The sequence below is a fragment of the Vulpes vulpes genome, chromosome 16 (assembly GCF_048418805.1).
Source record: "Vulpes vulpes isolate BD-2025 chromosome 16, VulVul3, whole genome shotgun sequence".
NCBI lineage: Eukaryota > Metazoa > Chordata > Mammalia > Carnivora > Canidae > Vulpes > Vulpes vulpes.
Window position 1 is genome coordinate 56923602 of NC_132795.1, and position 25533 is coordinate 56949134.

General features: G+C 38.8%; 1 protein-coding gene across 47 annotated transcripts in view; it reads left to right on the top strand.

The window, feature by feature from the left end:
* Positions 1 to 25533, top strand: part of RBFOX2 (RNA binding fox-1 homolog 2) — a 276323-nt gene that overhangs the window by 193900 nt on the left and 56890 nt on the right. For all 47 annotated transcript variants that reach the window (XR_011997802.1, XR_011997801.1, XR_011997798.1 and 44 more), the window contains one exon: positions 21362 to 21586. Coding sequence is in view for 36 of the 47 variants with exons in the window: in XM_072741453.1 (XP_072597554.1) it covers positions 21362 to 21586 (225 nt within the window). In the remaining 11 variants the exon portion in view is untranslated. The remainder of the gene's footprint in view (positions 1 to 21361; positions 21587 to 25533) is intronic.

Consider the following 25533-nt stretch of genomic DNA (forward strand, 5'->3'; position numbering starts at 1 on the left):
AACTGGAGCTAGAATTCATTTTTAAATAGTCACTGTCTGGTGTTCTTTCTGCTGTCAGAACATTCTCCTGGGAAGTTCAGACCTTTAACAAAAGATGTTTAGTCTGTAAAGGCTAAAATATCAAGTCCTTATGCTCCTCATTCCTAAAAAGGAGAAATCTTAGAATGAGTAAAAAAGTTAAACTCCTGGGCAGCCCGGGTGGCTCAGCGGTTTAGCACCGCCTTCTGCCCAGGGCGTGATCATGGAGACTCCCTGCATGGAGCCTCCTTCTCCCTCTGCCTGTGTCTCTGCCTCTCTCTGTGTGTGTGTCACTTATGAATAAATAAACAAAATCTTAAAAAAAAAAAGTTCAGCTCCTGTATTTTGAGCATTCTTTGTTGAAAAATTATTCCTGAATTAGGCTGAGTAGTCCAGTTGATGGGATAATGATATCATAGTTATAGATAAGGAAGATTGTAAATAGGAAGAAGAAATAGATATGCCCTTTGATTTTTTTTTAAATTTTTTTATTTATTTATGATAGTCACAGAGAGAGAGAGAGAGAGAGAGAGAGAGAGAGAGAGAGAGGCAGAGACACAGGCAGAGGGAGAAGCAGGCTCCATGCACCGGGAGCCCGACGTGGGGTTCGATCCCGGGTCTCCAGGATCCAAAGGCAGGCACCAAACCCCAGCACCACCCAGGGATCCCCTGATTTTTTGTTTTGTTTTTTAAAGATGCTTGAAGATTTTTGTTGTTGTTTCTGTTTTGGAGCATTTGGTTTGACATGGAAAGAAGTGTAGAGTGAAATCTGGAAGTGTTTTGTTACTAAGCAACTATTGAAGTTTAGTCAGCTTCCTTTTGCTGCTCTTAGGAACTGATTTTGGATCTCCATCCTGTGTTTTCTACATGCTTGCTTCCTTTCCCTTTCCCCTTTCCCCTTTCCCCTTTCCCCTTTCCCTTTCCCCTTCCCCTTCCCTTTCCCCTTCCCCTTCCCTTCCCTTTCCCCTTCCCTTTCCCTTTCCCTTTCCCCTTCCCCTTCCCCTTCCTTCCTTTTTTTCTTTTCTTTTCTTTTCTTTTCTTTTTTCTTTTCTTTTCTTTTTTTTCTTTTCTTTTCTTTTCTTTCTTTTCTTTTCTTTTCTTTCTTTTCTTTTTACATGCTTTCTTTCTTAAATTGAATATTCTCTCTTACTTGGGGATGGGTTTTCCTGTTTTAGTGTAACAGCTTACTTATGATCACTTTTTGGATGAACTTTTCTGACATAGGCTCTAATTTCTTCTCTAGGTTTGTTTGTCTCACAGTGATAAAGGACTAAATGTTGCAGCCACTAGTTTATATTTCTCTGCCATTCCATTCCTGACTGAGGGGTCAGAGTCTGTGGCATGCCTTATTGATCCATCTGGTAGAGATCATTAGGGTGCCGGGAAATGCTGATGTCATCTGGGCCAGATCCTGAATTCTGTGAAGGAGGTAGGAGGTGAAGAGTTAGGCATTCTAATCGGTAAATACTTGATTTTTGTTTTGTTTTGCCTTGTTTTCTGAGAGTGATTAGACCCCTGAAAGTGTTTTGTATTTGTCAGGATTTAATATAGTGCTGAGTGAGCTTGTAGGTGACAATCGAACTAGGACTTACAGTACACGTTTAGTTCTGATACTTCCGGACTTGCTCTGCTTCCTGTAATCGAAATGCATCTAATTTACCAAAGCATAAGTACAAGGGCTGTTCAAGAATTGCAGTGAACACTTTTCGTTTTCCTTTAAGCTTCTCTAGTTTATTTTTAGTGAATCTTGGTATTCTTAAAGGGTTATTTTAAAGAAACAATGAAGTTCACGCACCCATGTCCTTTCTCAAAGTTAAAAAGGAACCTGAATGCTACAGCTTAATTGTGGTTGAAATCTTTTGCAGAAAATAAATCATGACTTCTGGGTCAAGTTGTGGGATGATATCGCAGGCTACTTTCGCAGCCTCTCATCTCTTGTGAGACCCCACTAACACTATGAAAATACAGAAAGAATTAAACCAGTAACAACAAAGAGAAAAGGGTGAAGAGTGATAGTACTAACAAATAAGAGTTAAACAAATTTCTGAAAAAATTAAAGCAAGTGGGAACCAACTGATGGATACATGGAGTGGAAGCTAACATCTAACAATGAGGACAAGGAGGCTGCTAGGGGTATGGAAGCTAGTGTGCCCAGAAGGAACCCCAGAGAGTCTCTAGACTCTAGTCTCAGAGCAGGAGTAAAGGACCACCAAACAGGGACTCTGTGTATATTGTACAAGGAGAACTGACCTGTTCAGCATCTCCAATACCTTCCCAATGGAAATGGCCAGCACATATTGTGCTGCCCCTTTTTTCCACCCTCAAAAAAAGGAAAAACAAAAACATCAGATGGTTTGACTCTAAAGAAATTGATCAAAATGTTTAGGGAAATTTAATTTTTTTGTATTAGGTATTGGCAACTCTTCCTTTAGTCTTACATTTGGGGAGGAGATCATTCCACACTTTTCCTAGCAGCTTACACTAAAATGAAGCCTGCTGGTTGACTTTTTTTTTTTTTTTTTTTTGGTCTCATACTGAGTTCCCAGTTAGAATTTTAATTCTAGAGAGAGAACTAATCAGAAAATAGATATATTTAAACAATAACAGAGAAGATCCATACCAGCTAACCAAGTCTTATTACCTGGATCATGAGTGCATTTAGACCATTAGCCATATGAGAGGAACTTTCAGCATGAAAGGGACCAGAAGAAACAAAAAGAAAAGCTGACCCTCGGGGAAACAGACAATCCGAGGAATAAGGAAATTTAAAGCAGCATTCCAACTAAATAGTAAGATTCAGGAAGATAATACATTGATAAAACCATTACCGAGTATAATGAAAAGGGAACAATTTAAGAAAGCATGAGAGGGTTGGGGATCAGGAATATGATTGTCAAAAGAAAACCTGCCTCAAACAAATAGAAAATAGAATTGAAGATACCTCCCAAAATGTAAAGTTTTAAGACAAAAAGATGGAAATTACAAGAAGATGATTTCCACAGTCAGTGTTGTTTAGAGAGGAAAGACAGAGACAAAGCCTTACCTGCTAAATTATTCACAATGGCCAGGAGAGGAAAACAACATAAAGGTCTACCAACAGATGAATGGATAAAGATGTGCTTAAACGTATATGACCCTCTTTTCACAGTTTCTTAAAGGCAGCAGTTTGGAGGTGGGGTGCTGCCTTTAGGGGTCCTGACTCCTCTTACCTCTCTAGGCTCAGGGAACATGTCACTCTGTAGATCTGTACACACAGGACGTAGGACCTGGCCTCCTCCTTGAGGCCACTGAAGAAGAACTTAACTGTTCATATGGCAGACTTTGACCAAAAGAGGAAGGGACAGATGAGAGGAAACCAACAGATAACAGACCTCTCCACACTCCCTTCAGATGGACTGGCCAGAGAACAAGAGTTCTCAAGAACCTCTCTGAAGACTTCTGCTGGAATCAAATACAGACAATCCCCAACTTAACAATGGTTTAACTTAGGATTCTTCAACTTTATGATGATGTTAAAGAGATATGTATTCAGTAGAAACTGTGCTCCAGATTTTTAATTCGGACCCTTTCCTGGGCCAGTGATATGCTGTATGATTCTCTCTTCTGATGCTGGGCAGAGGCAGCCACAGCTGCCTGTCAGCCATGTGATTCCTTCTGCACCCAGACAGCCGTCCTGCCTCTCACTTTCAGTACAGTATTCGGTAAATTACATGAGATAGTTGACACCTTATTACGAAATAGGCTTTGTGTTAGGTGATTTTGTTCAGTATAGGCTACTTTAAGTGTTGTGAGCATGTTTAAGATAGGCTGGCTTACTATGTCTAGTAGCCTCAAATGCATTTAAATGCATTTTGATTTAATTTACCACATTTTCAACTTTCACTGAGTTTAAATTTAAAAAGGGAAAATAAATTGCCCCGAACACCCTTGAAATAAATATGAAAGATCCTTTTTTTGAATTATTTTTTAAAGATTTTATTTATTTACTCATGAGACACACAGAAAGAGAGGCAGAGATGCAGGCAGAGGGAGGAGAAGCAGCTCCCTGCAAGGAGTCCAATGTGGGACTCAATCCCAGGAATCTGGGATCCCGCCCTGAGCCAAAGGCAGACACTCAACCACTAAGCCGCCCAGGTGTTGCTGCTATGAAAGATCTTTTAGAATGCATTTGAAAAAAGAAACGAACTTCAAATATTGAAAGGTAAAATCTAATTAGTAGTTTATATCAGGATAGGATAATCTAGAATATTGGACTTCTAGAATTGATTCTCCATTCCCACTTCACTGCCTGTTCTTATACAGCCCCATGGACTGAGGTCTAGGTGCCCCTCGTCCTCCCCCAGGCCTGTTGCCAGACTCTGACTCTCCCCAAGATTACCCACAGCGTTTGTCCTCTGATGTACTTTCCTGGGCCTCTGCTGTAGCTCATAATCCTGTCATAAGCCATGGTGTCATCACAGATGTACCTTCCCTTCTCATGTTACCCACATTTCCCCATGCTGGATGGGTTGGGGGCTCTTCCTGTACTAATTTCCTTCTCTCTTAAAAATTAACAAAAGCCTGTAGTTATACACTCCAGGAGCTTGGGTATATTTCTCTTTTCCCTTTAACAAATACTTATTGAACATTTTTAAGGCTGTCACTGGGGATGCAGAAATTAATTAGGCCTGGACAGTTACATGCCCTCTGAGAGTCCACATTCTATAGAAGCAGTATTTGTGTAAGCAGATGACTGTAAGAGAACGTAAGTGCTGTAGGAGAGTTACGGGGGGTATAAAGGGCAGGAATGCTTTTTCCCTATTTGGGTGAATCAGAGAAAATGGCTGACTGAAGTAAATATTAAAAAGTGTGTGCAGGGGATCCCTGGGTGGCTCAGTGGTTTAGTGCCTGCCTTTGGCCCAGGGTGCGATCCTGGAGTCCCGAGATCAAGTCCCACGTCAGGCTCCTGGCATGGAGCCTTCTTCTCCTTCCTCCTGTGTCTCTGCCTCTCTCTCTCTCTCTCTATCATGAATGAATGAATGAATGAATGAATGAATCTTAAAAAAAAAAAAAGTGTGTGCAAGTTAGCCAGATGGGGAGGAAGGTGGAAGGCTCTCTAAGCAGAAGGAATAGCAGATGCAGAGAAACTGGAGGTGGGACAGCACAAGGTGTCTTCTAGGATGCAGCCCACATAGGAGCACCACCAGGGCTGAGCCCCTGGCATCAGGTGGGTTATTATGATAGCCTCCTAACTGTTCTGCCTGTGTCTGCCTCTCTGAGTGGTCCCTTGTAAAACCTAAACCTGACCGTGCCACTTTGCTCAAAACCCTCACTGGAGAGCAAGAGTCAAAACCCTGGTAGTGCTCTTAAGCTTTGTAAGATTTCTACCCAACATCTCCCTCTGCTCGCTGTCACCTTCCTCCCCTTACCTCCCGCCACTGTGTTCCTTGCTGCACGTTCCAGGTCTGACACACAGGGCCTCCTCGTTCCTAGTTCTGGAATAAGCTAAGCAGCTTTTCACGGCTGAGCCTTTGCATTTATGCTCCCTTTGTCTGAACTATTCTCCCCACACAGACACGTGGCTTGCCCTCTGGATTTCTTCTGGTGTTTGCTCAGTGCTTACCTTCCCTGAGTACCCAGTATCGAATAGCAGTCCTCTGTCGCCCCAACCCGGTGCCCCCATACCCCATTTCTCGCTTTAGTGTCCTCTATGGCTCACCCCGTTTCTTGTTTGGCTTTCCTTCCTAGAATGTACACTCCCCAAGGGTAGGAACTTTGTCTCTTTAGTCACCATTGTTTCCACAGCACCTAAAACCAGGCTTCTGGCCCCTCAGTACTCAGTGGCGAGAGTTGAAGCTGGACAGGTGGAGGTTGCAGGGGGTATGACTTCCATACAAAGGTATTTGGACTGGAGATCATGGTCATTGAGTCTAGGACTTTCAGGAGTGAATTGGTTAACAATATCTGATTCAGATTTTACTTTAGGGAGTTTGTTCTGGGAGCTGCTTGAAAATTGATCAGGTTGAGATTGTTCCAAGACAGGAGAATGCCTAGAAGAGAGATTCTCGGAATAGCCTGGATGGCAGTTGCTAAGAGCAGAGATGCTGGTTCTCTCTCTCTCTCTCTCTCTCTCTCTCTCTGTCACACACACACACACACACACACACACACACACACACGGCTCGGATTCTCCCACAGCCTTCCCCCAACGTGTGCATGAAAAGGCCCATAATTGCTCGTTTTCTATGGTAAATATTTAGGAACAATACTTGATATCATGGTGAACTTTCTGCAGACTTCCTAAAGCTAGAAAGAGAAAGGTTCTTATGTTTCTTACAGACTTAGCAGCTTTAGAAGCAGATATTCAACTACCTGGTTGCTTCAATTAGCAAACATTTTCTAAAGATCACCTGCTGTGCACCTATCTTTTGGTGAGGAAGCTGTGACAAAGCACATGTGATTCAGCCTCAGATCTACTTAGGGGCTTTTCTTGTGAAGCCAGTGGAGGAAATATAAACCATCCTGTGATTGTGGTTGCAGACAGAATGCAGTTTGGTTTGGGGAACAGTATAGGGGAAAAATTCTGTCTGTTACTATATGTTATATAACTTACTCATTTTGAAGAAGTGAACTATAATAGGATGTCCAGTGCAATATCCATAAAGAATAATTAAATATTTTCTGATTTGGAAGGCACTACAAAATCTTGTTCATGTTTTATTCTGAACCTGAGTTACAGCTTTTTTCAAGGATATTGCAGTTTGACATAGAGAAGATGCAAACTTAATTGCCCATGAAGATAAAATAAAGAGTAAGTTCATTTAAATTGTGCTGAAAATTTGGTTAAGAAAAAGAATAATCACCCATGAATTGTATAAATCAATTTTATTGACTAGAATAGACAACCAACCATGTTGGTTGTAGGGACCTTCATTTCCAAGGAATCAGATAGCTGGACCAGAGTATTTCTTGTTGTCTCGTGTGAGTAGAAGACGAGATTCATGGATGTTTGAGGTTCTAAATATTGCTTACAGAAAGTACGGAAGAGAGCTTTTAAGAGGTTGGAGACATTAAGACTATTACAGGGTTTCTCATTTTTAACCTAATAGACTATTGGTTTGAATGACTTTGTTCTGAAATATTTATTTTTCTGTTTAAATATTCATTGCTTTGGGATGGCAGAACTCAGCCTCGGGGGAGAGGTCAGGCTGGCTTTTCTCTGAGTAATTTGAAAGGGGTGTGTGCGTATGTGTGTGTGTCTGTGTGTGTTGAAGACAAGTGATTTGGAGACGAGTGTGTAGCAGGTTTGTTGGCCAAGCCTGTATCTATCCTTAGACTTGCATATGCCAGGTCTTCTAAATTATTTTTATTCTAAGCATGAAGTATTTCCTGTTTTATTTATTCTTTATTTATAATGAGCTCAGGATTACACTCATCCCCTCCTGCACCTCATCTCCCCTTCATGTGGCTGTAGCACACTCATGCTTTGGGTGGTGCTTTAGTTATAACCTATTCTTAAAAGAAGGACCATTAGGTTTGTACTTTAGTAGGTTTGCATTTAAAACAAACTAGTGTTGATTCTCTTGCCTGTGAGTTCCATATGAGAAGGTCCCTCTGCTTTCAGGTAATTTACATTTGTGGCCACTATTACCTTCCTCTCCTGGCTTCCTCCCTCTGTAATCTCTTCCCTTTTCCTAGAAGTATAGATGCTTCAGGCCACTTTCTGGAGGTACCTACCATCACCACAATTTTTTCTCATTATGCCAGCAAAGCCTCTCAGTGTTTCTTCCTGTTTCCCAAACCACCTATACCTGGAGGACTCAGGGCCCTTACTCCCAACACACTGAATCATAATCTGTGGTGAAAGGATCTGGATTTAAAAACAACAACAACAACAAAAACAAAAACATGTTCCCAGGGTGATTGTTATGCACAGTTAAATCTGGGAATCTCCATTCTCAAGGAACCAGGTAAAACAGTTTGTGGGTGCGTGAGGCAGAATGAAGTGGGTACCCCATGGGGGATGAGTGATCTTACTGAGAGTGTAGCAGCAATAGATGTGTCCCTAGATTCTCTTCGTGGAATCAGATAATACTTTCCCTTAAATTTAATATTTCAGTTGGTGATGGGCTTTTTATTACTATAATCATTATCATACAGCCATTAAATCGGTTGCTGTGAACTTCCTTGGGACCCTAGCCATCTACTCCATCACAGACAACCAAATGAAGAATGAACTGTTAAAATTGAACCTGAACACAAAACCTGGAAGCTACAGGGAGATAGATTCTATGGATAGGCTTTTCCCTCCATTTTTTATTACCTGCAGATTGTCTGACATATTACCGCTCTGGGTATGATTTATATTCACTGTTAACTAGAAAGCACATGACTTTTAGCTAACTTATTTTTATACCAGAAATATTTTCAGGACTATTAGATACTAACACTTTCAGCTCCAGGTGTTCAGAGAGTGAAACTCAGTTCAGAGGAGAAATGGGAACGCTTTTATTTAACAGCCCTCCCTCCAGGTCATTATATGGTCCTTTGAAGAACAAAAGGTGACACCAATAGTATAATAGATAATCTGACTGTTTTTAGACTGGTGAAAGGGATGTTTGTTTTCAATACAGAGTATTTCAAATACCAATGGACATAGATTTGGGTTGGCCTTGTTTTACATATGTAAGTAAATGAAGACTCTAGAATGAATTTTACTGTATGTCTGGTAAATGTGCATTGTTTGGTCTTTGTGCATTCGTTTTTTTTGTTTGTTTGTTTGTTTTTTCTCTAGGTCATCTTGGTCTGTCATTATTACACAGAACTTTTTTTTTTTTTAAGATTTTATTTAAGAGAGAGAGAACACAAGTGGTTGCAGGAGTAGGGGGGAGCAGAGGAGAAGCAGACTCCCCATGGAGCAGGGAGCCCTATGTGGGGCTTGACCCCAAGACCCAGGGATCATGACATGAGCCGAAGGCAAACGCTTACCCAACTGAGCCACCCAGGCACCCCAGAGCTTTAGAACATTTTTTAAATTAATAATTTTTTAATTTTTTTTAAGATTTTATTTATTTCTGAAAGGCACAAAGAGAGAGGCAGAGACACAGGCAGAGGGAGAAGCAGACTCCCCGCAGGGAGCTCGATGCGGGACTCAATCCCAGGACCCCGAGATCACGACCTCTGCCGGATCACGACCCCAGCCCAAGACAGATGTTCAACCACTGAGCCACCCAGGCATCCGTATTTTAATTGATTCTTGATGATCTTCAATCTGGTGTTCTGTCTTTATCTGTCTGTGATAGGGTCACAGACATCAGGCAGCCACCATTGCTTTCGGGACAAAGTCTGAGAAGAATGATCGGCCTTTGCTTAGGTTCTGTCCACTGAGTACTTTTTGTAAACTCTTTCTTACGAAGGCAGATAGAGTTTGAAATCTGAGCCTATCTAGGCAAATCCCAGGGGATACAAATGATCTCATTTGAAAAATACTGAAAGGCAAAAATATTTTCTTTTTGTTACAAAGCTAGAGAATTAATTTCCATTTTCCAACAGCATGATGAAAATGCTAAGTGATGCTGGCATGGTGATAAACTGGTAAGAAGATGCTCTACTGAAATAACAAAATGATTATTGTTATGAAGGTGTAAATAAAATTCATATTGATCTGTTTATCAACAACTCATTCTGATCAAAGATGTAATACAGGAATTGGGAAACTTTTCTCTTGAGATAGGATTTGCAGCCTGTTGAGTAGAAGAAGCACATTAATTGATCGGGTATATAAGTGGGACTTGAGATTACCAAACTGAAAAAATTAGATTGAAGTTGAAAAGTAAGTGGGAAGATACAAATAAAAATACTCTTCTCTCCAAGATTATGGACTTTAATTATCCTAGCATAGTTGAGGCATTTCCATTTGGGACCCTTCTTTTTGAGGTCTACTGTAGTCCTTTATGCTTAGCTTTATTTATAGCACAAGTAAAGTACTGATAAAAATGAGTAGGTTAGTAAGTTCTGAATAGAGAATCTGCAACTATAAGTCTTAAAAAAATCGTCTTGCTCTGCCCATTATTGCCTATAACTGGTTGGTTGCCACATTCTGTAAATTCCCTCACAGCATCTCTTGATTCCATTCCCTTTGCCCCGCTCCCCTTGCGTAGGGCCACGTCTTCTCCAGTATGCTGCAAAAGCCTCCTGTTTCTGCATTCTAATTGCCACCCAAGTGTCTCCCACATACTGCTAACATTATTTAAGCTATGAATCTGTTATTCTCCTATTTTGATGATTCTTCATTACCAGGAAATACTAGTTAAAACCATCAATATCTAATGGATTTAGGTACTGGGGTACTCACTGCAAAGAGCAAAATACCATAAAGGGTAAGGGAGAAGTTCTAGGTAAGTGTTTGACTGGAAAGATGATTAACTCAATCAGCAGAAATAAGAAAAGATGATAATAAACTCACTTTTTAGACACACACAGTTTGTAGTGAAAGTGGGACATCAAGGGTGGAAGGATTGGATCTGAGGTGGAAATGTGCAGCTGGAAGAACTGGAAGCCGAGCAAGAGACCTAATCAAATTGGGCGCCTGGCACATTAATAGTTTCACTTGCTCTCATTGCATCTGTTGCAACAGCCTGCGCTGTAAACATTTAGTTCATTTTGCAGATGAAGAAGCAGGCTACAAAGGCTTACATAATTTATGCTATATCTGATAGGAGGTACAGTTGGGATTTTAACTCAGATCTCTCAGGCTCACATGTTTTTGTTTTTACTCTCCCTCTCATGAAAGCATAGGAGAAAGAACATGGTTGGACCTAAAAATATTTGGACGTCACCCATAACAATTGAAGTTCTAGATTGCTGTGGGTGAGGGAATTGACCGATAAAAGAATTGAGACATGGTCCTGTGTGATGGGAACTGCTTACTGTGATTGTGTACTTGAGTTTAGAATTAAGATATTCAGCAGAGTTCACATTGTATACCAGAAGACCATACATGGTAACGTATTGCCTCTGTTACTGCATGTTATTTAAAGGAGAAAGACGTCATCCTTAACTTCTGTGTTTGTGAGGTTGAAGGAATGAGTGGATATAACAAGCACATAGATGTCGAGTCTTTTCTCTCCTAATGGTACTCTACCAATTCTCTCTTCCTACCTCAACAGTCTTCTCCAATTTGATATCAACCCAGCATAACATGTTTTCTTACGTATATCCTTTAGTAGTTATGTTCTCTAGCCAAACAAAGCAGTTTGCTGTAGTGTGTACATGGGACTCTTCATTTTAATTCTCCTTTATTTAAAAATTTTATTTAATGCTTAGTATTTATTACGTACTATATGAGATTCTATACTGTATAAAACCATCTCCACTCATCATAAAACAGCTTTTTTTTTTTTAAGGATTGATTGATTGATTGATTTGAAAGAGCATACAAGGAGCAGGGAGCCAGACCCGATGCTCCATTCCAGGTCCTTGGGATCATGAACTGCGCCAAAGGCAGACACTTAACTGACTGAAGCCACCCAGGTGCCCATAAAGAAACTTCTAATAGAGATAAGATACTTCTCTAGATATGTTAAGTATAAGGTTTTGAATTTATTTTTTTTTAAAGATTTTTTATTTATTTATTCATAGAGAGAGAGAGGCAGAGACACAGGCAGAGGGAGAAGCAGGCTCCATGCAGGGAGCCCGATGTGGGACTCGATCCCGGGTCTCCAGGATCACACCCCAGGCCGCAGGCGGTGCCAAACCGCTGCGCCACCGGGGCTGCCCTAAGGTTTTGAATTTAAATGTCTTGTACACAATCTCAGTGCAGGCTAAATGCTATGGGAATACAGGAGAGGAAGTAATTTCTTCTAACTGGAAACAGGAATGCAACACTTGCTGAAAGTCTGCTCTGTAAGACCCTGGTCTAGGTACTTTTGATTCTTTGAGTCATGTTAGCTGCCCTGTCTGTTACAGTTGACAAAACTGAGACTTAGTTTCTTATTCATTGTCACAGAACTAACAGATTATCAAGTCAGGATTCGACCCCAGATTTATTTGGCTTTAAATCTTACTCTTTTCCTTTACACCAGGTGTCAAAAAACTTTGGCCCATAGGCCACATCTGGCCCACTGCCTGTTTTTGTAAGGCTTGTGAACTAAGAATGATTTTTACATTTTTAAATGGCTAGAAAAAGATCAGAAGAGGAAGAATATTTTGAGATGTGAAAATTAGATTAAATTTATGTGTGGGTGCCCATGAATAAAGTTGTACTGGAACACAGCCTGCTTACTCGTTTACATGTTGTCTGTTGCTGCTTTCATATTATAACAGCAGAGGCCAGTACTTGCAGCAGAAATCAGACCTCCTGCAAGGCCTCAAATATTATATGGCCTTTTACAGGAGAAGTCTGCTGACCCCTGCTTTATGCCATACTTCCTTTTTACGGATAGCTTCATGGAGAAGGGATTATTTGATCCTTTACATTATGCATGAATTTTCTTGATAGAGGATACAGCGTGGGGAGCAACACTGATCCATGCTATAGCTGTCTGGCTGTGATTTGGGAAAGCATCATATGTGGGGATGTAGAAGCCTAGACTCATTGCCAAACAGAATTAATAGTCGGGAGTTGTGTGTATGATATGCCTGGGGGAAAAAAGGTTGCAGACACTATTGGAGATGCTGTAGAAGAGTGACTAGCAACACCAGCTTGAGAAATGGTTTAGATTTGGATTTGAGTCTATTTATACCAATTATTAGCCGAGTGGTTTTTTGATAAAATACTTAAGCCTTTTAAATATTAGTTTCCTTACCTGTAAAAGGAGAATAATGGAAATACCTACCTTTTACAGCTGTGAGAGTCAAATCAGTTAAATATGTTGTATGTATATACATACAAAGTGCTTAGTGTATTGCCACATACTTAATAAGCATTCATTAAATGTAAGCATTTAGTGTGTACGTAGAGGGAGGGCCTAGAGGAAGTTAGAATGTATTTAGTAGGTGATGGTGAGCCTTTGTGTCTCCAATTTGGTGCTTATATGTAGCACTCTGACTTGAAATTTTGGGTATGTTTATGGTAGGCACTCTAATGTGACTGTAAACTCCTGGGAGGTAGAGCTTTTGTTACGATGTTTTCAGTGCCCACAAGTTAAAGACCTGTAGCAAGTATTATTAGTATGTCTTAGAATTGAAATAGAATTTCAGATATCTCTCCCCAGTACCTTTCCAGCTAGTGATCATTTTAGATACCACTTTGGTGGATTTTTTCCTTCTCTCTCTCTCTCTCTCTGTCTCTTTTTCTCATTGTTTTCCATTATGCTATGATTAGTTTTATGTATCTATAGTTTGTTTCTTCAGTATTGTTCCCATAAATACAGTCTTTAAGGGTTTTTAAAAATTCCACATAACATCCATAACAGTGGCATGTAGTAGGATTTTAACCTTTGCTAAGTTGTAGAAGTTTGGTCCCACGATCCACCTGGCACTGGGATTGGCTTAGAGCAACTTTTATTGGGAATATAGAGTTTTAGTCACATTTTATCTTACCAGTTTTTTATAACAATGTGTGGCATTAACACTGCTGTGTTCTAGAGGAAGAAACTGAAGCACAGGGAAGGTAGGTAATAACATAGTTAAGCGTTTACAGCTATAGTAAGTGACAAAGCTGAGATTCAAATTATGTTCTAACCATGTGCTACTCCTACATTGCCCCTGGTGGATTTGATAATCTTTTAGGTAGTGTCTAAGTCGTGGAACAAACAAGTTTGTTTGTATTGGGGAATACGGCATTGAAAAACTGATGTTCAGTCATTATATTCCCACATTGCTTTCCTATGAGGGCTTTCATCAGAGATGGCATCCTAAAAAATGTTAAGTCACAGTGGCCTGCGTTCTGTGTGAAATAAAATACTATTTTTTGTCCTCCTAATATTTCTGTTCTTGAACTTTTGTGGAGGTAATAAAACAGCAGTGAGATGGCAGGACATTGAATTGTTCTGTTGAATAATTATTGAAATATCAAATAATGCTATATCCCAAATGTATCTGTTTCATGTAGATCTCTTCAGGGTTTTTCTTTTTCTCCTCCTCCCCCTTCTTCTTCTATTTAAAAATAACTTTAGAAAAGCAGCTTTGCCATTCATTTGTGTGGTCTTACTTTTTAAACCAGAGTGTTAGAAACATAGGTAGCTTTTTTGGAAATTTGGAAGATGTGAATGTTTAGTATTGTAAATTAGGTTGCTGATGGGAAGGCAGTTAACCAACAAATTGCTTTGTTTATAACTTCCTGCCAATTCCTGCAGTGAATTCATCTAATCTAATAGATTTTAGTTGCATCTAATCCTCCCAGTATCCATCCCGCTCTTTCTGTCTTCACAGTTAGCTTTCTGCAAGATGGGGACCACCCTTCATCCTAGATGTTCTGCTTTATTATTCTGCTCATGTGAACCCCTTAAGTAAGAGTCACACTGTGTGACTCTGTGCCAGCTTGTGATATATCAGTGGGCCAGACAGGTAAAACCTCTTGCTTATGTTTCTAATAGAGGAGATGAAATAAATGCAGTGTTATTATAGATGAGAGGACAGAGAAATAGGGGTTGAGATTTTAAAGAGAGTGGTCAAAGAAGCTGATATTTTGGAATAGTTGTGAGGAAGTTATGAAGTCAACAGACGATTGGAATACCTGCGGCACAGATTAGTCAGTCCTGTGAGGGATTCTGGAGCTGGGCACTTCGTGTGGTGGGCAGGTAGTCCTGTTTTCAGAGAACTTTGATTTTCCTGGTGTATGCTGATGAGAACTAACAAGAAATACAGTCTGTTTTTCTTCTCATCTTTCACATAAAATCACAATTTATATTGTAGGGAAGAAAGGAGTTAAAATTAAATCTTTATTAGATTTTTATTGAGGTAGAAACTTCATTAGCATGTAGTACTCATTATCTATTCACCTCATGGAAGGGAAAATTTTATAGACTGTTAGGTAAAAGAGAAATTATGTCTAGTTTTGTGGACTGCAAGAAAAAGTTATTAACTCATGTTCTCAGGTGACATATACCTGAGATATATACCATAAGCAGCTTAGCCTATGATTTTAAAAACAAAACATTTTCATATTAAAAATGGAGGTAAAATCTTGCCTAGAAATGATCATGTGAACTATTATCTCATAGTTTGCCTGGAGCTATCATACTTCTCTTCTGAACTTAGAACTTTGGAATATAGCCTAGAAATTTAGTAGGAATCTGAAACCATTTAATATTTATAATCATAATCGTTATCATAAATAATTGGGGATATTTTCAGACATTGTAGAATGTATGAAATAAAATGCAAAAAATCACTCCTATTCCAATTTTATTCCCTTAGTATATAAACATAATGTGTTTTTTAAATGAAAATTTAAAAATTCCTATAAGGAATAAAATCTAAGAATTTCATTTTGGCCTCATAACAAAGGTTTACATTTCGCTTTTTTTGGGTAACAGTTCGGCTTCTGCCTGCCTTGTATTTCTTTGAAACACGTAGTGTGTCAAGGCTACAAGTAGATCCTGTAAAATGTTTTTACCTATCTCCCCCTACTCTCCACTGCTAATTGATGTGTTTATTTAGTTGACTGAGCCAGCTTTGTCAAGACTAAGACTCTCTGGGAGAGTCAGTACTGTGAACTCACCATGCCAGTGCCTCACCCCCAGCAGGGCTGGGTTGGGGGAGAATGGAGACCAGGGCAGGAACCAGTCTGCAAGGAGCTGAGTCAGGAATATGGAAAGCGAGTCCCTTTGCCGTGTTAATCATACCTGGGAAGCTGTGTCTTTTAGCCTTATGGATGACTTAGTAGACCCTCATTTTGTATACTGTAAGATTGTATTTATGTCTGGAGTTGGGAGAGTTGGTAAACTCTTGCATTTACCAGTCCACCTGAATTTGAAGTTTTTCTTTCATATCTGACTTCAGGCAGTAAGTCCTGTGAGGGCTTCAGAAGCAGTGTGTTTGATGCAGTGGGCAGGCGGGCAGGGAGGTAGATACGGATACAGCTTTGTGTAACTTGAAGAAGAGAGAGGGTTATTTCATTTCTCTCTAGGACACCCAGGATAACTAAGGAGAAGTCATATACAGTACCCCAGCTTGGAGATCATAAGAACTTACATAGTGATGGGTAACAAAGATAGACCTTTTCCCTGAAAAATTAAAGGCAAAAAATGTAAGGTTTTCATAGCCTAATTTCTAAAAACTAAACAAAGGGAAAATTTTCTTTTTTTTTAAGATTTTTATTTATTTATGAGACACACACACAGAGAGAGAGGCAGAGAGACAGGCAGAGGGAGAAGCAGGCTCCATACAGGGAGCCCGATGTGGGACTCGATCCCGGAACTCCAGAATCAGGCCCTGGGCTGATGGCAGATGCTCAACCGCTGAGCCACCCAAGCGTCCCCAAAAGGAAGATTTTTATGTAAAGCAATCCTTACTTAATACCACTTAGAAATGATTCTTGGACACTGGAGACAGATGAATTTTGATGCTGGGTAACTTGAAAATGAAAAACAGTTACGAATTTTTTTCTCAATGTCACTGCCATTTTCTTGATATCAAATAATTCAGTGCTGCGGCATATCAGCTTCCTCTTATTGATTACATTTTTCTTGTCATCTCTTTTATATTAAAAAAAATACTTGGTAGGCTTTACTACAAAAAGTAATACTTGTTTCTTCTTAGGAACATGAGGAAACTTTTGGGGATTTGAAGCAGATCTACTTACTAGTTTGTGGTGGTGATTTCACGAATGTACATGTATATATGTCGAAGCTTACACTATACATAAAGTAGATGCAGTTTGTTGTGTATGTCAATGATACCTCAATAAAACTTTAAAAAATTTTATTGATTAGATGACTAAAAAATTGGACACGTTTTGCTGTTAATATGTATTTCCATATGTTAGCGAGATTGAGCATCTTGATGGTATTTCATTGTCTGTGAATCACTCAGTTAATTCTTTGCCTCTTTTTCTGTTGTATGTTTCTTACCAATTTGTGTCACCTACTCTTAGATTAGTAATGACACCCCAGTGTATGTATGTCTGTTGCAGTTCTTTGCCCCAGTTGGCTTTTCTCTTGCCTCAAAGGGCCATTTCTTCCCCTTCACTTCCTTCCCTCCTCCCACTGCTCTCCTTTCCTTCCTGACTTATGCGGTCCTGTCCTTTCCCTTCCTGGTTTTGAGGTTTCCTGTCTCATGTAAAAGTCCCAAGCCCCAGGTATACTCACTCCCAAGTTTTCTTATATTTTTATAGTTTTCATTGTTTAGATTTTATTCCTTCTTGAGTTTTTCTCATAAGGAATATGCACTGTGAGGGGCTCATTTTATTTTCTCTTTGGTGGGTAACAAACTTTTACAAATCCTGTGAGGTAAATAAACAGTTTCCCCCCACTGAGGTGAAATACTACCTTTATCTTCTATTAATTTTCTGTATAAACTTGAAACTATTTCAGGGTGATCAGTGGTCTGTTAATCACTGTGTATTTTCTTAGTATTTAATCATAGTAGCTTTATAGTGAAGCGAGTTTTACTATATGATGGAGCATGCCCCACTCCTTTGCTTTTCTCTTTCCACACTTTCATAGTCATTTTTCGCATACCAGTTAGAAAAGTATTTAGTCCAGACTCAGTTTGCTTCTGATTGAAACTGACATTAGGTTGGGATGCCTGGGTAGTGTAGTCAGCTGAGCATCTGTCTCTTGGTTTTGACCAAGGTCATGGTCTTCAGGGTGGTGAGATCGAGCCCCATGGTAGGCTCTGCTCAATAGGAAGTCTGCTTGAGATTCTCGCTCTTTCCCTCTCCTTCTGTATCCCCCTCCCCCATTCACATGCTCTCTAAATAAATAAATTTTTTTTTCAAAAATCAAATGACATTAGGTATACATTTTATTTTAGCAAGGATTAATATTTCTATATTAAGCATTCCTCCAGAAACAAAATACATCTCTGTTTACTCAGGCCTTGTTTTATATCCTACTTTGTGTTTTATCCTATACATTTTGTTGCCTTTTTAAGTAAGTTATTATTGCTGGTTGTAAAATAGTTAATGTATAAATGTGACAAAATTTTGTCATTAGGTCTACTTGTTTGTAGTTAATTCCTTGGGCTTTTCTAAGTCCATAGCTATATTTGTAAGGAAGGACTATGTGTCTCTGTGCTCTGTTTATTTTCAGTTCAGGTTTGTCACCTTATTGTGTGTAGAAGGAGTCATAGGGATGGTGATTTGCAATGATGACAGTTAATATGATGTTTGCCAGTGGGTTTTTTTTATTGTCCTATTTTTCCTTTGTTATAGGTAACATGTAATAACATACTTACCAAGTATTCATTTTAATGAATTTTAACAATTTGGTACCACCATCATTAATAAGAAATATAACATTTCTATCATCCTAGAATATTCCAGATCTCCATCAACATTCCCCTGCCCCCAAAAAAAGAGATAACTGCTTTTTTACATCTGTTAACAAGAGATTTGTATCTCATTCAGCACAGCATTAAGATTCATCCATGCTGTTGGTAGTTTATCCTTTTTTTTTTTTTTTTTAAGCTGTATAACATTCCATTTTGTGAATAAACTATAATTTACCCATTTTCCTGTTGACTTCAGTACAGTCATTTTCAGTTTGGGGCTATTATGAATAAAGCTTCATGAACATACTTGTATAAACGTTTTTATATACATATGCTTTTATTTCTTTGGGGTAAATATAAGGAGTATTTTAACTTTTTAAAACAGGTAAAACTGCAGAACAGTTCTACCAAGTGGATATACTGTTGTGCGTGGAAGTATTTGTTGTTCTACATCCCTGTCAACATTTGATGTTCTTAGTCTTGTGGTGATTTTAATGGCTGTGAAATGGTATCACATTCGGCTTTAATTTCATACCCCTGATGGCTAATGATGAGCCACACATTTGTGTATTTTCTGCCCATAGGTATATCTTTTTGTGGGAGTTTGTCTGTTAAAGTCATTAATCCATTTTTTAAAAAGATGCTTTTGTTCTTTTCATTATGATTTGTAACAGTTCTTTGTAGATTGTGGGTGTGTATTCTTTGCCAGCTGTGTGTATTGTGAGTGCTGCCTCCCAGTCTCCATCTTTTATTATCTTAGCAATACCTTTCAAAGAGCAAGAAGTTTTTAAGTTTTGATGGAATTCAGTTTATCAATTTTTTCTTCAGTAGTTCCTGTTTTTTTAGCCCAAAGAATTGTTTATTGCAAAATTGTGATGAATATCCTCCACTTTTTTCTAGAAAGTTTTAAAATACTCGTATATTTAGGTCTCTTACCTCTTTCCAGTTAACTTTTACATATGTGGGATAAGTTAAGGTTTAATTTTCTTTCTACTGGGTATTCAGTTTTTTATTTGTTAAAAGACTTTCCTTTCTCCCACTGAATTGACTTCATGCCTTAATACTGACTGTATATGCATCTGTCTATTTGGATTCTTTTCTGCTCATTCATTTGATTTGTCTGCCTTTAAGCCAGTACCATACTGTTGTGATTACTGCCCCTTTGTATTAAGTCTTGAAACCAGGTGTTTGTTCTACACTTTGTGTTCTTTTTCAGAATCACTTTGGCTTTTCTAGGCTCTCTGCATTTCATTATAAATTTTAATAGCACCTTGTCAGTTCCTGCAAAAATATCTGAGATTGTGATTGAGTTTGTGGGATTTGGGGTGCATGGTCGTCTTAAGAATACCAAGCTTTCCAATCCCTGATCATATATTTCTTCATTTTTAACAGCCTTTGTACCTTTGTTCTGTTTTATTTCATGCAGAAGAACTTACTGTAACAATAATGGCTGAACCTTTCTTTAAAAGTAGTGTGAGATCTTTCTGCAGCTTTGGATTCATTTTATTTAAACTATTAGTTTAATGGCCATAAAATTAATGTCGGAAGCATGGAGTAATGTTTAGAAAATGCTGCTGAAAATTCTGTTTCCCCACAGCTCTCCGTAGGTAGAGAATCCCCTCTTGAACTGAGGGGAAAGATGGATAACTGGGACGGAGAGAGGAATAATTGTTCCCTTGTTTGATGGAAGTGATGCCCATGAGTAGGAGGAAACCAAGTGACAAAAACTCAGATTTTCTTTGGTTGCCTAATGATAAGATGTCTTAAATATGGGAGTAGGGGAATGCCTAAAAAAATGCTGACATTTTAAAGCATTTGTCCATCTCTGCCAACTACTTACAGAAGGACAGTAGCCCAAGACTTTGCAGACTTATGTATCTTCCATAAAATAATGGCTTTCCTTTTTATGGAATAAAGTCGGAAGCCAGAAGAGAGGGTGCTTTGCAAAATCTGTTATATAAGATTCAAATTCTGTTGTATCTAAACGGAGGACAGAAGTGAGAGAAGGGACTCTGGAGCCACAATGGCTCCTTCTGATAATTTCCTGTAGTTCCTGCATTCTCTTTATTAATATTTCAGTTATCACACTGAATTCCAGATAAGGTTCTGGGAATGGTGATCACATGGAGAGGTTGAACTCTTTTAAATTTTTTTACTTGGGGATTTTTTTTCCTCTCTCTCATACTTATAATTTAAGGAACCTATTTGTTTTAACTATTAAACTAGTGGCCGAGACTTAATGTTTAAATTTCAAGATAGAGATTTGTTTTTTTAATAATATACTTTCTTCTGAACTCTGTGCTCTTAAAATCAAAAGAGCTATGTTATCTTGTTTTGAGAACTTAATTTATAATGCCACCCTGCCTATTGCCAATGAATTAAAGATTAATGAAATTACTTTGTTTCCACTAAGAATCTCTGTGAAGGGATAGGGAGTGTCCTGAAGAAAATACTAAAGGCCCAAACTAATTTCAACTCTTACAGCTGTTCTTGTTAGAGAAGTTTTTTGGCATTTTTTTTTAAAACTTGGTTTAAGCCTTCAGCCCAGGGTGTGACCTGGAGACCCGGGATCGAGTCCCACGTCGGGCTCCCTGCATTGAGCCTGCTTCTCCCTCTGCTTGTGTCTCTGCCTCTCTCTTTCTCTGTGTCTCTCATGAATAAATAAATAAAATCTTTAAAAAAAAAAAAAAAAAACTTGGTTTAAAGGAAAATTTTTGACTCTTTGGTAACTAATCAACTTTAATATGGTCACAGACCTGTTTAAGAACCACAAATTGACCAAAGTTGAGTGTATTTGCGTATCTACATGTGTACATCTCTGTATACAGCAATGTTTTCCCCAGTCATGAGGCAGTAAGTCTCCCCATTTTACCTGACCAGAGAGAGAATATTCAGAGAATTTTGTATCCTCACCTTAAAAATAGTCATGTAATGAGAACTTAAAATCACTTTTTCTCCTTATTTTCTCTTCTGTTATTTGTTTTAGGGTAACCAGGAGCCAACAACAACTCCTGACGCAATGGTTCAGCCTTTTACTACCATCCCGTTTCCACCACCTCCACAGAATGGAATTCCCACAGAATATGGAGTGCCACACACTCAGGACTATGCCGGCCAGACCAGTGAGCATAACCTGACACTCTACGGAAGTACACAGGCCCACGGGGAGCAGAGTAGCAACTCACCCAGCACACAAAACGGATCTCTCACGGTATGTGAACTCTGAGGTGGGGAATGGAAGAGTGCTTGTCATCATACTCAAATCTTCAGCTGAATCATCAGACCAGAAAACCCTTTGAATTAATTTAGCATCTACTTGACACTACATAGCATTTACGTAATTTCATTTCTACCCCTTGCATTGTAATTAGAAGGTAAGGACTTAGAAACTGAGCTCACAGTCATTGCCCGGGAGCTTAGGGTCTAGAGACCGGCCAGACAACACAAGGTGAGGTGCCAGGGACAAGGGTACACTTGGGTCAGTTTCACCAGGAAGCTTCGTTTGGCCACACCTCCTTATTAGGAGGGGTGCCCTCCTGTGCTGCCACAGTACACAGTCTCTCAGCAGCATCCCGTACATTGCCTCTCCCTTCCCCCAGACCTGCTCAGTCTCTTGCTCTTAGGATACTCCCTGTTGCCCTCCTGCACACTGGAAGTTCTCTCTTAGTAACCTTGGCTAATTCCTATCTCTGTGTTCAGTTTTTTTTTTTTTTAAATTTAAAGATTTATTTATTTGGGAGAGAGAGCTTGCAGGAGCAGCAGGAGAGGCAGAGGGAGATGGAGGATCTCAAGCAGACTCCCCACTGAGCACAGAGCCTGATATGGGGTTCAATACCAGGGCCCTGGGATCATGACCCAAGCTGAAGGCATACTGAGCCACCCAAGCTCCCCTCTGTTCGGTATTTAGATGTTACAGCACTCCAGGCCTGGGTCCTTAGGAACCCCCCTCCTCTGTCTGTATAATTCTACTACTAAATTCACCTTGCTACTCACGCAAAACCTAGGAGTCTTCTCCATTTCCTTCATCTCCACACCCCGTGCATTTGCAAATCCAGTAACTGTAACTCGAATTCATTCTTTCCCTTATCTTGGTACTCTGACTGGATGGTGTACATGCTTAACAGCTCAGCTATCCTGCCAGATTTCTTGGGTTTGAGTGGGGCCCTGCTTAGTGGCGTGACTATATTTAACCTCTTTCCTGCATTGGCTTGCTCGGTGACAACAAATACATACCTGCACCTGGCAAAGAACGACAGCAGTGCCTGCTTCTGCTGGCCACTAGGAGATTTAAAAGAGTTGAATTCGTGTACATTATCATTGTCGTCATCTCCACCGTAGTCCAGACAGACCTCATGGCTTATTTCTCGTGTAACTGCTGGCTGCCTGGCTCCCTTCCCCACACAACAACCGACTTAGTGTTCTGTCTTCTCAAATAATGGTACTTCCTGCTTAACTCTAATGATTCCCTTACATATTTACAATAAAATCCAAACCCTGTACTTTGTTTACTAATCCCTGGCCCCAGCCTACCTCTTTGACTTTGTCTCTTATACTAACTTGCTAAAATAAAAGAAATGTTGGGGTGCCTGGGTGGCTCAGTCGGTTAAGCATCTGCCTTTGGCTCAAGTCATGATCTCAGGGTCCTGAGATCGAGCCCGTCGTCAGGCTCCCTGCTCAATGGAGAGCCTACTTCTCCCTCTGCCTCTCCCCCTGCTTGTGTTCCCTCTCTCTTTCTCTCTCAAATAAATATAATCTTAAAAAAAAAAGAAATGTCAAAAATCAACCAGTAGGTATATATCACATATGTATCAACACACAGGAAGTCATACTGTCTGTGCGATTGCATGGTCTATCTCCAAAAATAAAAATGTTCGGTGCTCTTGATAGAAAGATCTGTGTCTGGTTTTTAGATTTCTTTTTGCTCTTCCTGTTTCAGATTATCAGGAGAGCTTATCCAGCCTTTAAAACACTTGATATGATTTACTTCCCAATAAAGAGCCTTATAGTAGAAGCTTGTGTTGCATAAGGATGGCTTTAACCTTCAAATACTTTCCATTTTCTTTTATTAGATATTAGACCACAAAGAAATCCATTCTTTCCTTGAAAACATGTTATCTTTTCAATATTGATCAGTTATATATAGAAGCACATAATTTTATACTTCATGAGTAATGGGCTACAGACCATTTATTAAGAAGGTATAAGCATGATGGGTAACAGATGAGGATTCCATAGTGTTTGTTCCAGAATCATGAATATATCGGCTGCTATCTTGGCTGCATTTCTAAATCACCTTCAAAAGATTATAAACCCATAGACTTACCAGAACAACTGTGGAAAGAAGGAATAAAATGTAAATCTGAGGTTTTATCAAGTATATTAATTACTAAAGCTATTTCTTTACTAGCTAATTTTTCTAGTTTTATTTTTATTTGTCCTTTTTCTGTGTTTATTTCTATGTTCTATTTCACATCAAATCAATCTTGGTAATTTCTAGGAATTTTCTTTTTCATCTGAATCATCTATTTTGTTGGTATAAAGTTATTTATAATTTCATATAATCCCTTTTAATTTCTATAGGATCTGTAGTGATAACCCCTCTTTTATTCTTGATTTTGCTAATTGTGCCTTCTCTTTTTTTCTCTTGGTTAGTCTAGCTAAGGTTTATAAATTTTGTACATCTTTCCAGAAAACCAGCTTTTGATTTCATGGATTTTTTTTTTAATGTGTTGTTTTTCTGTTATGTATTTCATTGATTGCCATTCTGATCTTTATTATTTCCTTCCTTCTTCTAGCTTTGAGTTTGATTTGGTCTTAATTTTTCTTTTTTTTTTTCTTTTTTTTTTTTTTTTAGCCTCTTGAGTTGCAGCCTTAGATCATTGATTTTAGATTTTTTTTTCTTCCTGATATGTGTTTAAAGCTATACATTTACCCTTAAGTTTCCTATAAAATGTGATATATTTTATTTTTGTTTTCATTCAAGATATTTTTAAATTTTTACTTATGATTTTTCTTTAACTCTGGGTTACGTACAAGTGTGTTTCTTAATTTCCAAATGTTTGAGGATTTCTCAACTTTTCTTGATTTATAATTTAATCCCATTGTGGAAAGAGAACATGCTTTGTATGGTTCAATTTTTTAAAACTAACTGAGACTTGTTGAAGATTACATCTTCAAATTATAACTGATGCATACATTTGCTGCTTACTTGCAGGGGCACACATGTGTATGTGTGTCTTACTCTGGTAAAATACGGTAGCTTTGGTCTAATATATATTCATTCCTCACCATCCTTTGTACTGTTATTGCCATCTGTATATTCATGCAAGATCCAGTTGTATGTTTTTTACCAGAGACACACCTTGGATTCAAAGAGTTTGAGATAAAATGAAGGAAAAAGATGTCATACAAAACAGTAATCATGAGAGACCTGAAGTGATTATATTAATAGCAGAAAATAGATAAGACAAGTATTGATAGAGACAAATGTATATTAGAAATGCAACAATACAGTATTATAATTTTTACTTTAAAGAATCTTATATTTTTTCTTCTGTTCACTAAATTGGAGAATTTCTGTTAACATCTCTTTCAGTTCACTCTTGTTCTGCCACATTGCATCAGCTGTTGAGCCCATCTAGTGTATTTCAGCCATTGTACTTTCCAACTCTAGAATTCCCATTTGTGATTTATGTTTCTCTATTGAGATTCCTTGTCATCATATTTCTTTCATTTCTCTGAATACATGTGTAATTGCTATTTTGACATCACCTGCTGAATCCAACATCCAGGCCCACTCAAGAGTCTATTTCTAGTTACTGTTTGTTTTCTTGAGTCTGGGTCACACTCTCCTGTTTCTTTACAGGTATTGTAACTTTTTAATAAACTGGACATTTTTGTAATACATTTCAGCAACTCTGAAGTGGTTTTTTTGTTTGTTTTTTTGAGCAGTGTTGGTGTGTGTTTGTGTGTATGTTTTAAGTAATTTGCTTGAGCTTAAACTGTGGAATGTGGTGTGCAGCCACTGCTGTTTCTATACAAAATCTTAGCGATTTTCCGTCTCCTTTTTACTCTTTAGCCTGGCTAGGTGTTATCCCTGTGTCACCCAGGCTCTGTGGTCAGCCAGTGATTTGGGCGGAAGTTGTGTTTAAAAAGCAC